At 42.7% G+C, this 14295-nt stretch overlaps 1 protein-coding gene across 1 annotated transcript in view; it reads right to left on the reverse strand.

Moving 5' to 3' along the window:
* LOC134082991 (NXPE family member 3-like) overlaps window positions 1-5743 on the reverse strand; it is a 41315-nt gene extending 35572 nt beyond the window's left edge. Inside the window, exons 1-2 of the mRNA XM_062539070.1 lie at window positions 5664-5743; window positions 4135-4184 (exon numbers count right to left, since the gene is read on the reverse strand). Coding sequence (XP_062395054.1) covers window positions 4135-4184; window positions 5664-5739 — 126 coding nt within the window. The 5' untranslated portion in view covers window positions 5740-5743. The remainder of the gene's footprint in view (window positions 1-4134; window positions 4185-5663) is intronic.
* Window positions 5744-14295: the final 8552 nt, after the last annotated feature.

The following is a 14295-nucleotide window of genomic DNA, read 5'->3' on the forward strand; positions in this document are numbered from 1 at the left end:
AATTTCCCATAGGAAAAATCGTCAGATACCGTAACTCCTTATATGGGCAAAGATGGTCGCTTTTTTGTAGGCGAACTTCAGAGGTCTATTCCCAGATTGACACGAAATCACCATGGTTGATTGGTTGCAGCAGTGCTGCACTCGCTCTCCAAATTTCAGAACGTCTCGCCCATTTTGAAAGCCGTTTTCAGAAATGTGAAGTGGGTGGAGTTATGGGGTGAAGTGACTCTTTAAAGCAACACCATGTAAGTTTTGCTCTCGGGGTCCCCCTACAGTTGGGAAACGGCAATTTCTTCTACTTATGTCGTAAAATCTGTCACGGTTACACCAGAAGCAAGTTAGACATAGCGTACAGTAGCCTATAGGCTAGACTTGAGGCTGCACATTAAATATTAAATTATGTGGTAGCCTACTACGATACCAGTTGTGATACATTTGTAAAACTAGGCTTTCAGCTCAGGTCTGTGCACGTTCTCGGTATTGGGATGATGTTGGTCATTGTTGGTCATTACTTATTTAAAAAAAAAAAAAAAAAACGATTACGATATTTATGAGCAATAGCGTAGCCTAATCTAGGGTGGTCATTGTTAGTGTCTTTATAACATAAAAAAAAAATCGATGGTCACCAGATATTGTATTCTATGGTATTCACGTCCATAGTGGCATATATTTGCACGCCCAAAAATGTTTGGAGAGGCAGAGCTCTTATAATATGATGACAGAATCTTACACGTGATAACTTTGTTTTTCAAGATAATTGTTTGGTCAGTAGCCTATAGGCGGTAGATTTATACGTTGAGCTATAGGCTAACTAGCACACATAACCAGCTCCCGTGCAGTTTGGTTGGCAGCATGATGACACTAGAATCTAGTGACTAGATGACAGAGCTAGGATACACATGCTTTTGTTGATAAGCCGATTTCTGCAGGAGGAGTTCTCACGTCTTGGGCAAACTCGGACTGCCTGCGTTGCGTGTGAAATGTATACAGGTAGCCTAGCCCATAGCATGCATTTCAGCATATCATCATATGAATATAATTCCATGGGTTTTATTTTTTTCAAACGCCAAAAGATCACGTAGCTCATGTTTATAAGGCATCACCTGTCTATTCAAGGCTCGCACAGAATTTGAGGAAGTGGTGGGGGAATTAAGTGGGCCCTATAAGCCGTGAAGCATTCGAATTTTGTAGTTCTTTGGTTCGTACCGGTTCGTACCCGAACCCCAAAAGGTTGAAAAACTCCATGGTGTTGCTTTAAATGAACATAAGACAAGAATACACATAACTGCAACAATACTGGTTCTTGGACCCCTCTGCAGCAAGTGTGTGTGTGTGTGTGTGTGGCTGTGTGTGGTTGTAGACAGGTGATAGGCCTATATGACTGCTGCATTTGTCTGTTTATTATTCTTAACATTGCATACATTTTATACAGCGTAGCCTACTGTATGCTACTGTGATGAACGTGAAAATGCAGGCCATTCTTTTCCTGTTCATTTGGTTAGCGATTTGATTGTGTGATGAATGTAAGGACGCAAGCAATTAGTTTCCTGCTCATGGGTTGGCGATTGATTGATGGGCCGATGAGTGACACCTGTGGAGGATGAAGTTTTGAAGAAAAAGGGTGTTTGCGTGTGTTGGAGAGAGAGGCGAGAGCAGACAAAGAAAGACTAAAGACAACTAAAGCCTACCTTAAGGCTGGCTTACATTGCACGATTTTGGTCTGTTTTAACAGTCGGCGACTAAATTTCCAAAATCGGGCGGAAATCTTGGGAGTTGTACTGAAATCGCAGCGCGCTCCCGTCATCTAAATCGTTTAGTGTAAGGTGCCAATCTTAGCGGTTTTAAGTCCGTCGGAGGCAGTCTTTTTCTAGTTTTGCCGTTACGACAATATCAAACATGTTTGATATTATCGGAAGTCTTTTCAGTCGTGGCTCATGCAAATAGTGACGTGAACATTAAAAACCAATAGTAACCTTGCGCGAACATGAAACAGGAAGGGGCAAAATAGGCGACAGCTGTAGCCTTTATGATTATTTGTTATTTCATTTCTTATAATGTATTAGTCGGTTGTTCTACGTGACAGAACAGCTCTATATCTGTTAGTGATGTCACACATCAAACAATGCTGCAGAAACACGAAAAAATTACTTTGATATGAGTAGGCTATCATGTGATTTCCTGTGAATGATGACGTGTAGCCTATTGCACGATGGAAATAATTTGAAGGAATCTAGCAGCAGTCTTGTAAATAGTGACCCCAGTCTTTGCAAAATCCTAATCTGAGACTGGCCTGTGACTAGACTGTGACTAAAACCTCAATGAATTGTCTTTAGATGTGAGAGGGTCTGAGACTGTAGTTTTTCAAAAATCTTTTCCAAATCTTTGCAAAGTCTGGCAATGTAAGGTAGGCTTTACATTGCCAGACTTTGCAAAGATTTGGAAAAGATTTTTGAAAAACTACAGTCTCAGACCCTCTCACATCTAAAGACAATTCATTGAGTTTTTAGTCACAGGCCAGTCTCAGATTAGGATTTTGCAAAGACTGTGGGTCACTATTTACAAGACTGCTGCTAGATTCCCTCAAATTATTTCCATAGGCTACACGTCATCATTCACAGGAAATCACATGATAGTCTACTCATATCAAAGTATTTTTTTCGCGTTTCTGCAGCATTGTTTGATGTGTGACATCACTAACAGATATAGAGTTGTTCTGTCACGTAGAACAGCCGACTACTAAATTATAAGAAATGAAATAACAAATAATCATAAAGGCTACAGCTGTCGCCTATTTTGCCCCTTCCTGTTTCATGTTCGCGCAAGGTTAGGCTACTATTGGTTTTTAATGTTCACGTCACTATTTGCATGAGCCACGACTGAAAAGACTTCCGATAATATCAAACATGTTTGATATTGTCGTAACGGCAAAACTAGAAAAAGACTGCCTCCGACGGACTTAAAACCGCTAAAATTGGCACCTTACACTAAACGATTTAGATGACGTGAGCGCGCTGCGATTTCAGTACAACTCCCAAGATTTCCGCCCGATTTTGGAAATGTAGTCGCCGACTGTTAAAACAGACCAAAATCGTGCAATGTAAGCCAGCCTTAAGACTGGGTGCGTGGGGCACAGTTAGCGCGTTGCTACAATATGAGCAGGATAAATTGAGTGGACGGAATCTGGCTACCGAGATCGACGTGGGACGCGTATCCTTTTTTTGTGACTCTTTTTGTGGGTATCCGGGACGCCGGTGCCTGCGGACTGAACGTGCAACAACCACACGGGAGGGTCTCGAAAGCTGCCGGACGGAGGAAAGTGTTGATTCTTTTAATGTGTTTCATGAATTGATGTGCGCGCGTGCGTGCGTGCGTGCGTGTGTGTGTGTGGGGAAATTCGGGGAGGGACAACTACTATGATTGAGTGTAGGATTGCGGGTGGTTATGTGGGGAAGTTTTAGAATGTGTTGATTAAGCCATGAATTGATTGATTGCTGTGATACACTTAATGTCTATTTATTAAGTAGCCTAGTGCAGCGTTTAGCTGTTCCTGTGTATTTATTCCCTGTTGGGCTTTCGGGTGTGTGCAATAATTGGCCTATGGTGTGTGTGCAATAATTAGTCTATGGTGTGTGCAATAAGTAGTCTATTGTGAGATTTGTAGTGGCGTTAAATGGCTTAGTGCAATATATCCGATAACAGACCTTCTACTCCTGCTAACTGACTTGATCTAGTATTTTATTCATGAATTGTTATTAATAAACATATCTACTTATATAAACTGTCGTCTGTGCGTGTCTTGTGTGGAACTGGGGATGACAACCGGACCATACCGGTTAAAAAAGGTGGTGGCAGCTAATTAGTAACCCTGCTGTTTCATTACACTACTTTAACATGTGACAAAATATATTTTTAGTACTTTCAAAATACAGAAATACAGCATTTCATTATTATATGGAGTGGCTGTAGGCCCACGGCCACAGTATTTTGTAGTTTACAAGGATACATTTTTAGGGTATTTTATATTTTTTTCAATTTACAATTGGACATGTGGCTTACCTATTTTGGTAGGCTAAATAAATAACCTGGGCAAGGCTATTTTAAGAACAACATTGTTTTTTTAAAATGTCAACTTACCACAACAATCAGAAGTCCAATTGACACAATCACTTTCCAGTTCCTGCCAACTAAAACACAGCATGGCAGTTCATTTTCATGTATAAAGCGCGTGAAATTCAGAAGAAAAAGATCGGAGTCTGATTAAACTTGTCAGTTTGTTTCATCTGCGCCTATCCTACAGTAGCCTACATAGTTAAGCCTAAAGGCAGAACGATTTTTTTCGATCTTATTCTTGGCAGACACTTGTCCAAATAAGGAAATAAAAAATAAACTTATATTCACTTGTTTCATCAGGTCCCCTTTTACTAATCCAAAGTGATCTAAGTAGCCCACCATGCAGTCTGCATTCATAATCTATGTGCTTGATTTCATAGCCTACTCCTGTGGAAAGGAACATGAAAGGCTATTACAGGCTATAGCCCAGGGGTGGCCAACCAGTCTAGCATGAAGAGCCAAAAAAAAATCCACAAAAGTCAAAAGAGCCGCACAACAAAAAAGGCGTCCATACTACAACAGCACAACATTAGGCCTACAGTTATAGCTCCTTTGTTTTTCATTTAAAGTAAGACACTTGGCAGATGCTCAATGATCATTGATAAATGATCATTGGAAAATGAAAAAAGATCAGACACACATCAAATCCCCCCTCACTGAATGACTTATAGGCATGAGCAATGCTCCAACACATGATAATGCAATGTCAAGTGTTCAGTTAACTTTTAAAAAGAAAATAAACAAAAAGAAAACGAGTGACTGTGACGTCTATAGCCATTACCAGCCTACTTGCAAAAGTATGTGGAAATGTTCAGGTTTGAAGCTTTATGAATCCGTGGCATACCAAGTACCAAACTAATGTGTAGGCTAGAAACATATCACCTCCGCAAATGAGGTTATGTTTTCATCGGGTTTGTCTGTTTGTTTGCAAGATGTTAAGCGGAGGCGCGAGATGTTAAGCAGGATGCGCGAGGCGGAGTTTTGCGATCTCAGAGTGCTTTTGTTTGGATTACTTTGACATATTTAACCAGAGGGGTTATGTTACAAAACGAGAAATGGTCCTGTTCAATGGCACGTGTTCCTTCTACTTACGATTAGCTTCAGGGTATTCCTGATTGCAACAGTAGCATTAAACCTGGCTGAAGAATAAACACGTCTGCTTCGTTTTGGCCAATTCCTATCCATATCATGACGGTACAATTATTGTTAACTATTAACAATTACTTTTGGCAATAGGCTACTATCAAATTCTGAAATATTTTTTTATTTGCCGGAAATAAAGGCTATTTCAAAAGGAAAACGTTTAGGTCCGAGGAGAAGTGAGAACATCAGTTGAGCAGCCGTGAGCCGCACGAGAGGAGGCAAAGAGCCGCATGTGGCTCGCGAGCCGCGGGTTGGCCACCGCTGCTATAGCCTATAATGAAACAGTGATAGACTAATAAAACAATGACAACCATAAATATAAAACCCAACTCTGCAAGAAATAATGATTAAGAAACAAGATGAGTGATGAACAACCAGAACTAAATGTAAATGCCTAGACAGCAACTCACCCTTCAAAAGTTTGTGCATCAGTGTATGGTGGATATTTAGATCCATTTGACTTGTCTTTGCTTTACGCGGTGGCATAAAATGCTCCCGTAGGTTTTCTTCTGACGCTTATTTAGCAACCAATGGACTAGTATGTAGCCTAACCGGTTTTCCCCCATCATTCATTTGCATGTCATATTCTGTGGAGAGTGAGCAGCTCGGTCGGCCTTATCGGTAGACATAAGCTTTAGCCAATCCAACTGGAATATGAAGCCTTAGACAACCCAACTGGAATACAGATGAAACTTCATGCAATCAGTAGGCTAATTAAAAATAGCCCAAACACGGTAGCGATAGCCTACACAGGGGTGTCTAAACATCGGAGGCTTAGCCCAGCCTAAATGGTTGTTATAGGGACTTGAAATCTCGGTCTATCGAGATGTTCAGGGTCTAGAGCTGTGTGAGTCCTGACTCACTCGAGGCGTTTTTCCACCAAAAACGAACCTGGTGTTGAACTGGTGCCATTCGAAAGTCTTTGAACTGTGGTAGGCTATCTAGTAAACCAGCCCGCATTTACACCAGTCCTGAACCGAACCAAGGATACGTCGTCATTGACAATAGGTGGTGCACGCAAATGCAAAAGTTAATGAGATGCATAAACGGGAGAACGATATGACCAGTTGTCCCATAAATGGGCAGAAACTAGCTATTTAAAATGCTAATCAACGTCAGCAGTGCGTGCTGAATAGTTGAATCGTTTTGTTTACTCATAGCAATAGGGTGACCACCTCCAGTCAGACAAAATGTGGGACAAGTAGCACGGTAAAGTGGGACAATGTGGGACAGACGTAATAACTTTAAACGTAAGATATATTGTCTAATTTACTAAGCAACATTTTTTAAACCTACCGAACAAAATATTAAGACACTACCTAAAAGACAAAACACTAATTTTGCAACATCTCATCTTTATTGGGACTATCAAAATAGTCAACTGTCCAAGGACCAGTATTATGCAGCTAAAAGAATGCTCTCAGTGAATCAAATTCACCTTAAAATACAAGACACTAAAAAAAATATTAAGCCTAACCTAGGCTATTTAAGTTCATCAAAATATAAGGCCTAGTATATAGTGCAAAATGTTAAGGGCTTGCCAATGGAAAGTTGAACTATTTCAGTGCAAATAAGATGAGAACAGCCACATTACTTTTGTGCTATTTCAGAATCTGGAACAATTAATACTAACTTGTTATGCAGTCGGTAGAGCAACATGAATATGTGTGTCTGTGTGTGTGTGTGTGTTTGATGTAGCCTACGTCATGATAGATGCTCGTCACTTTACATCGGGGCTTGTTTGTCTGTCTGTTTGTTGTCTGTTGGTTCCCAAGATAACTCAAAAAGTTATGGATGGAATGTTCAGGAATGGTCTGAAATAACCCACGGAACAAACGATTAAATGGGATAATCCAGGAGGCGGTTATGTTTTCGCTTGGCCTAGGTCTGCGCTCTCGGAGTGATTTTCCAGTTTTGTAGGACTCACTTGCACCATGTCGCTTCACATCGTATTCTTCACCATGCCCCAGAGAAAAAACGCAAATGCAAAATGCTCTCTCTCGCTATCCCATTCGCTATTACAGTTTTTCTCAAATGCTAAAACACATTTCACAAACGTCTCCTCCATGTTCCCCAATGTCTAAACACAATACCCTTTTCTAAAGCTACATAAGCACAACCACACCTTCTCACTTCAAAACTCAAACTTTCACACCAAAAGAGCAGCTCGAAGCTTTCAAAAATGTAAACACTATAAACATCATTACACACTAAAGCAAAACAATTGAAAACACAATGCCCAATTTGTGAGAAGGTTCTTTGTTTCATAACTGCCTGCCAATGCATATTTTAAAAAACTTTAGAGTAACGGATCTTCTTAGATCTCTGCAGAGGATTAGGCATTTGAAGAGTTCTTTTCCAAAACGCTATATCCACCATTTTACTAATGAATTTTCATAAATATATTTTTAACATTTTGTTTTTCAAGTAATCTCAGTGAAACTGTATTGGGTTATGTTTAGTTACAGTAATTTACTGTATCTTTACTCAATAAAAACAAAACTGCATTTTTATTACCTGAAACACACAAGTACTGTAAATACAGTAACATGATTTGTTACAGTACAGTAATGTCTATAAAATGGATTTATAGCGTTTTGGAGAAGAGCTCTTCATTTAGAGTTGTGAGTTTCATATGAAGAGTACAGAAAATTCTCCAAGTACACTACTGTAACACAACTCAATGCAAAAAAACAGAATCTATTGCACACAACAGTACACAACAGAAAATGTGATCAGGGTGTGAAGTTCTTTTATTTTCTTCATTCACACCACACACACACACACACACACACCACAGTCACATTAGCAACAAGTGTCTTCATTTTTGAGTCGTTGTGTGTAATGAATGACGCCAGGTGTGTTCATTGTGTTCAGTTATTGCTGACTGTGGCAAGCATTTTGCATCACATGAGCTTTCATTTGAGAATATGTTTTGCAGCATGTGTTTTAGCAAGGAAAAATGTGCTTAGATTTATGAGAACGAAGGATTGTGTTTTGTGAATTGTGTCTTCATGTGAAATGTGTTTATGGTATTGAAAAATTGAGGCTAGATTTAGTAAATGTGTTTAGACAACTGGTCATTTGGTTCAGTGGATTGGCTTTTGTGTTTTAGCATTTGAGAAAAACTGTAAAAGTGCATTTTCTCTTTTACGTGGCCACACTGCCCATGGCTGCTTAACCTGACCGAAGAGCGCGCTCTCCAATTTGAGATCTTTGACAACGTTGCAGTGTAGTGTTTGTTGTTGTAGCGCTTGGTTAGCATCGGTCGGTATGAGTCTGCTAACTGTGAAGGCAAGGCGGTTGACTTTTCAACGTCAGATAAAGAAAACGTCTTTACACTGTAGTGTACCACAGTGTACAAACTCCTCGAAGTATAATTCACTACTCAGTTTTCATCGTTTTCCTGCGGGTCCTGAGGTAAAGTCAAGGTGGCTAGTGAAGATCCGGCGGGACAACTTCGCTCCCACGGAGGGGACTCGGGTTTGCAGCAGGCATTTCCTCCCCAGCAAGCAAATAACGTTCTGCTAACTTTCAGTAACGTTAGCTTTTGGTTCCCCGGTTCGTTTTTCAGCAACCTACTAATAACGTTTAGAGAACGTTATCTCCAGGTTGTCAAAACAAATAACGTTCCCCTAACGTTTTTACAACTAAAGAAAAAAACGTTATATTCTGGTTGAATCCCAGCAAGCAAATAACGTTAGCCGTTGGTTCTCCTGTGGTTAGTTTATCAGTAACCTTCTAATACCCTGGAGAGAACGTTAGCTCCAGGTTATCAAAGTTCCCCGAACGTTATTACAACTAAAGAAAAAAACGTTATATTCTGGTTGCATTTCTCTTTTCACACAACGTTGCTACTTAGTTGTTTTTTGGTATCTTATTTGTATAACCATATCGGTATTTTCTGGTTATGTGCGTGGGGTTGATTATTGTTGATGAAAATCGCCCCAGAGTTTCTATGAGTTTCCAATTGAACACGGCCAGCAGCCACACTGCAACTTAGTCGGAATAATTTCTTGCAAAATCGACATATAGGCCTATTCTATTCTTCCCCCCTCTGTTGGATTGATATTCGGCCGACCAGAGCCAGCCCGTCAGCTATGGGGCCAGCACGAGAAGAAGCTAGGTTGAGAAACTTCCATCTCGGGTCCGTGAAAAAAAACAGCCAGTGTTGGTGTGTTAGCAGACTCAACCTCGCTTTAAGACATTTGGATAACACAGAGATAAAGTTACTCACGTAGGCTACTGGCTGTATGGTATCGATCACATTCTTCACATCGTTCTCCATGCACTTGTTCCATTAAGTCCAACAGGCTTTTAAAAAACACTGTACAGGGTAAACCGGGTGGAAGAGCTAGTCCTGGAGCGTACCTATGTTCCCCGGGTCCTATGTTCCCCGGGTCCTATGTTCCCCACTTTGTATGGGACCGGGGAACATAGGACCCTTTTTTAAAAAAGGGTCTACTGTATGTTCCCCAGGAGACCGGGGGAACATAGGACCCTTTTTTTAAAAAAAGGTCCTATGTTCCCCGGTCCCATACAAAGAGGGGAACATAGGACCCTTTTTTTGAAAAAAGGTCCTATGTTCCGCAGTCTATTATTATGACCGCCACACAGTGAAGCGGTGGGTAGGTCAGGTTTAGTCAGATTTGGGGGGGGGGGGGGGGGGGGGGTTTCACATGCGCAATTTTCCGCCAAGAAGTCCCGGGCCACTGAAAGATCGGGGTGCATGAAACTCGGTGCGCATGTAGACCCACAAGCATAGCATGGAACCATTGTTTTTCGTTTTGATCCGTCGCCAACTCAACTGGACCCCTGTAAGGAGGGTAGAATGAAGAATATATCGTAAATAAATAAATGTTTTCCTTGAAACACAGGGGGCATAGTGACTCCTATGTTAAATTCCCATAGAAGCAGGAAGATTTTTGATATGTTTTTATTTTTAAAGGACAGTTATTTCATGGATCCAGGACACTATGCAACTAAGTTTTACTTTGCCTTTGGAATCAAAATAGCCCCACATCACCACATACCCTTCACCATACCTAGAGATTGGCATGGTGTTTTTTTTTTCAGTTAGCCTAGGCCTATTAGCCTGTTTGATTTGCATTAAGCTCAATGAGTTATGTGGTGAGGTGGGGCTATTTTGATTCCAAAGGCAAAGGGAAACTTGATCCATGAAATAACTGGCCTTTAAAAATTAAAACATATGTAAAATCTTCCTGCTTCTATGGGAATTTAAAGGGATAATCCGGAGTGAAATGCACTTTAGATCAATTTTTCGGACTATTGGGAGTACATACGTTGAGTTGACACCAAAATCATGTAATTCGGATGTATTTTGAGAAAGTTTGAGCTCACCGTTTTTAGCCAAAACTCGTTAGCCTGGAAGTGACCGGGGCAAGTCCTTTCGCCGCTACAAAACGCTATTTTCATACCTCTTCTACTGTTCCAAACAACACTACACTTACGTGGTAGTGAGTAGAGGATCCCTTAAGCCAAACCGAAGTATCCCCACGTCTTTATGTGGTCGGATAGAGAGTCCAGAATGAATTTAATCGAGTCAGTACCTTTCCGGAAATGTTAATAAAGTGTTGTTTTAGCGTTGTCAGCTGCAGCAGCGACATTTCCGGAAAGGTACTGACTAACACTCCCCCCCTCTCTGTCACCGAGCAGCAGGTGAGACGGCTGTTCAGGAGTCAGAATCCTCGCAAGGCGGCTGGCCCGGACTCTGTCTCTTCATCGGCCCTGAAGCACTGTGCTGACCAGCTGGCTCCAGCGTTTACCAACATCTTCAACACCTCTCTGGAGCTGTGCCGTGTCCCAACATGCTTCAAGGCTTCAGTCATCATCCCCATCCCCAAGAAGGCCAAGGTCCCCGGCCTCAACGACTACAGACCTGTCGCCCTGACATCTGTTGTCATGAAGGTGCTGGAGCGCCTTGTCCTGGCCCATCTGAAATCCATCACTGATCCTGCACTGGATTCCCTACAGTTTGCATACAGAGCCAATAGGTCCACGGATGACGCTGTGAACATGGCTATGCATTATGTGCTGGAACACCTGGACACTGCAGGGAACTACGCTAGGATTCTGTTTGTGGACTTCAGCTCGGCATTTAACACCATCATCCCTTCTATCCTGGAGCGCCAGCTCTCCCAGCTACAGGTTCCAGCCCCCACCTGCAGGTGGATTATGGACTTTCTCACCAACAGGTCCCAGCGGGTGAAGCTGGGGAAATGTGCATCTAGCCCCAGATCCATCAGCACAGGCTCCCCCCAGGGCTGTGTACTGTCCCCCGCCTTATTCTCCCTGTACACCAACAGCTGTACCTCACTCCACCCATCCATAAAACTCCTGAAATTTGCGGATGACACTACCCTGGTGGGGCTCATCTCCAGGGGGGACGAGTCCGCATATAGGAAGGAGATTTCACGGTTACAGTGCTGGTGCAGCCGTTACAACCTGGAGCTCAATGCATCAAAGACAGTGGAAATGGTGGTGGACTTCAGGAGGAATCCTACCCCGCCCCCTCCCATCATGCTGGGGGTAACACCGGTGACCAGGGTAGAATCATGCCGGTTTTTAGGTCTGAACATCTCCAGGGACCTGAAATGGCAACTAAACATCACAACCCTCCTCAATAAAGCCCATAAACGGATGTACTTCCTCCGGCAGCTGAAGAAATTCAAGCTGCCGAGGCCCATCATGACTCAGTTCTACACCACCATCATTGAGTCCATTCTCACACACTCCATAATCACCTGGTTCCCTGCTGCAGCGGCCAAGGACCAGGCCAAGCTACAGCGGGTGATCAAGTCAGCAGAGAGGGTGATTGGCACTCCCTTGCCCTCTCTTAAGTCCCTCCATGACACCAGGGCACTGAAGAGGGCAAGTAAGATCATGGCTGATCCCACACACCCAGGGAACTGCCTGTTTTCCATCCTCCCCTCTGGGAGAAGGCTGCGGGTGCCCAGGACCAGGACGACCCGCCACCGCCTCAGCTTCTTCCCCACAGCCGTCAGACTGATTAATGCGGCTGGTCCTTTACCACCCCCTACCCCACTGAGTGTCATCTGAGTGTCACTTGGACATTGAACTATGATCATGACTGATGCCCATCCCATTGCACTTTACTATTATTAATATCAGCACTACCTCCACAGTATCTATGCACTGTTGTCTGTCTGTTGTGTCATCACTGTCTTTGTCTAACTGCACTATATGTATTGAAGAAAACACACACTGTATTGCTGAAACAAATTCCTATATGTTTTTTACATAAATGGCAATAAAGTACCTTGAGGAGCCAAAACGTTTAAAGAAAGGTGCTGTTCCTTGCTTGTTTGCGTGGAATAACTTCACATTGCCAGCTCCTAGGCTTAATGTCTGGCAGCGACGGCCGAGACCCCTGTCCCCTGACCAGGACTGTGCATCGGACCTTGAAGTGCTGCCGCCACCGTCAGATCATACATATAGCACGTCAACGTCAATGCCGCAAGTTGCTGAGCTGATGAGCGAAAATGAATCCCTCAGGAAAAAGATTGAAGAACTCCAACACGAGGTGGAATACCTGCAACTGCAGTCTCGTTTTGGACTCCTCGTCCGATGAGTATATACGATTTTACACCAGGTAGGTTTAGTAACCGCATAATGTCTGTAACGTTAGCTTGTGTTTGGTACAGGCCCCCACGAAGCAACGCACTAGCATGTCATATCTACACCTGGCCTTCTGCCAGCCTCATTTCTACAGATATACATATCATAAAAAAAATTATTATGATTAGCCTTATGTTTCTATTTATCTTTAGTTCAATCAGGTTAGTCCTGATGAATTTAATCGAGTCCGTACCTTTCCGGAAATGTTATTAAAATGTTGTTAACGCGTTGCTAGTTGCACCATCGACATTTCCGGAAAGGTACTGACTCGATTAAATTCATTCTGGACTCTCTATCCGACCACATAAAGACGTGGGGATACTTCGGTTTGGCTTTAGGGACCCTCTACTCACTACCATGTAAGTGTAGTGTTGGTTGGAACAGTAGAAGAGGTATAAAAATAGCGTTTTATAGCGGCGAAAGGACCTGCCCCGGTCACTTCCAGGCTAACGAGTTTTGGATAAAAACGGTGAACTCGAACTTTCTCAAAATACATCCGAATGACATGATTTTGGTGTCAACTCAACTTATGTACTCCCAATAGTCCGAAAATTTGATCTAAAGTGCATTTCACTCCGGATTATCCCTTCAACCTAGAGCTACGAAGCTTGCTACTGTTGATGAGCTCTTGCTCTTTCTGATGCACCTCTCTGTAGGCCTGCCTCTGAGGGACCTCGCCAGCCGCTTCAGGATTCATCCCTCCACAGCCAGCAGAATAATAACAACATGGACATACTTCCTATATTATCTACTGGGTTCCATGCGTCTGTGGATTCCACCAGAAGAAGTGAAAGCTCATCTACCACCGGAGTTCGCCTTGTTTCCTGACACACAAGTGGTGCTTGACTGCACAGAGATTTACTGTCAGACACCCTCTTCCCTCCTTCTTCAGAGTGAAGTCTACTCAACATACAAGTCCCACACCACCTTTAAGGCCATGATCGGGATTGCACCACATGGTGTAATCACCTTTGTGTCACCGCTGTATGCAGGTTCAATGAGCGACAGGGAGATTTTCAAGCAGTCGGGCATCACCAAATGCCTCACACCAGAGATGGCCATCATGGTGGATAAGGGCTTTCTTGTGGACAATCTCTGCCCTGGGAAAGTGTATCGACCAGCTTTCCTTGTCAAGAACACGCAGATGTCCAAAGAGAATGTCCAACAGACACAGTCAATTGCCCATCTCAGAGTTCATGTTGAACGATGCATCAGGAGAGTAAAGGAGAACAAACTATTTGACAAAGCCATACCACTGTCAATGTGTGGGAGCATTGACCAGTTGTTCTCTGTCGCATGCCTCTTGGTCAATTACCAGAATGGACCTCTGGTGAAGGCATGGGCCTTCCTTGAATTTCCCCTTGGGGATCAATAAAGTATCTA

This window comes from Sardina pilchardus, chromosome 6, assembly GCF_963854185.1.
Source record: "Sardina pilchardus chromosome 6, fSarPil1.1, whole genome shotgun sequence".
Classification (NCBI taxonomy): Eukaryota; Metazoa; Chordata; class Actinopteri; order Clupeiformes; family Clupeidae; genus Sardina; species Sardina pilchardus.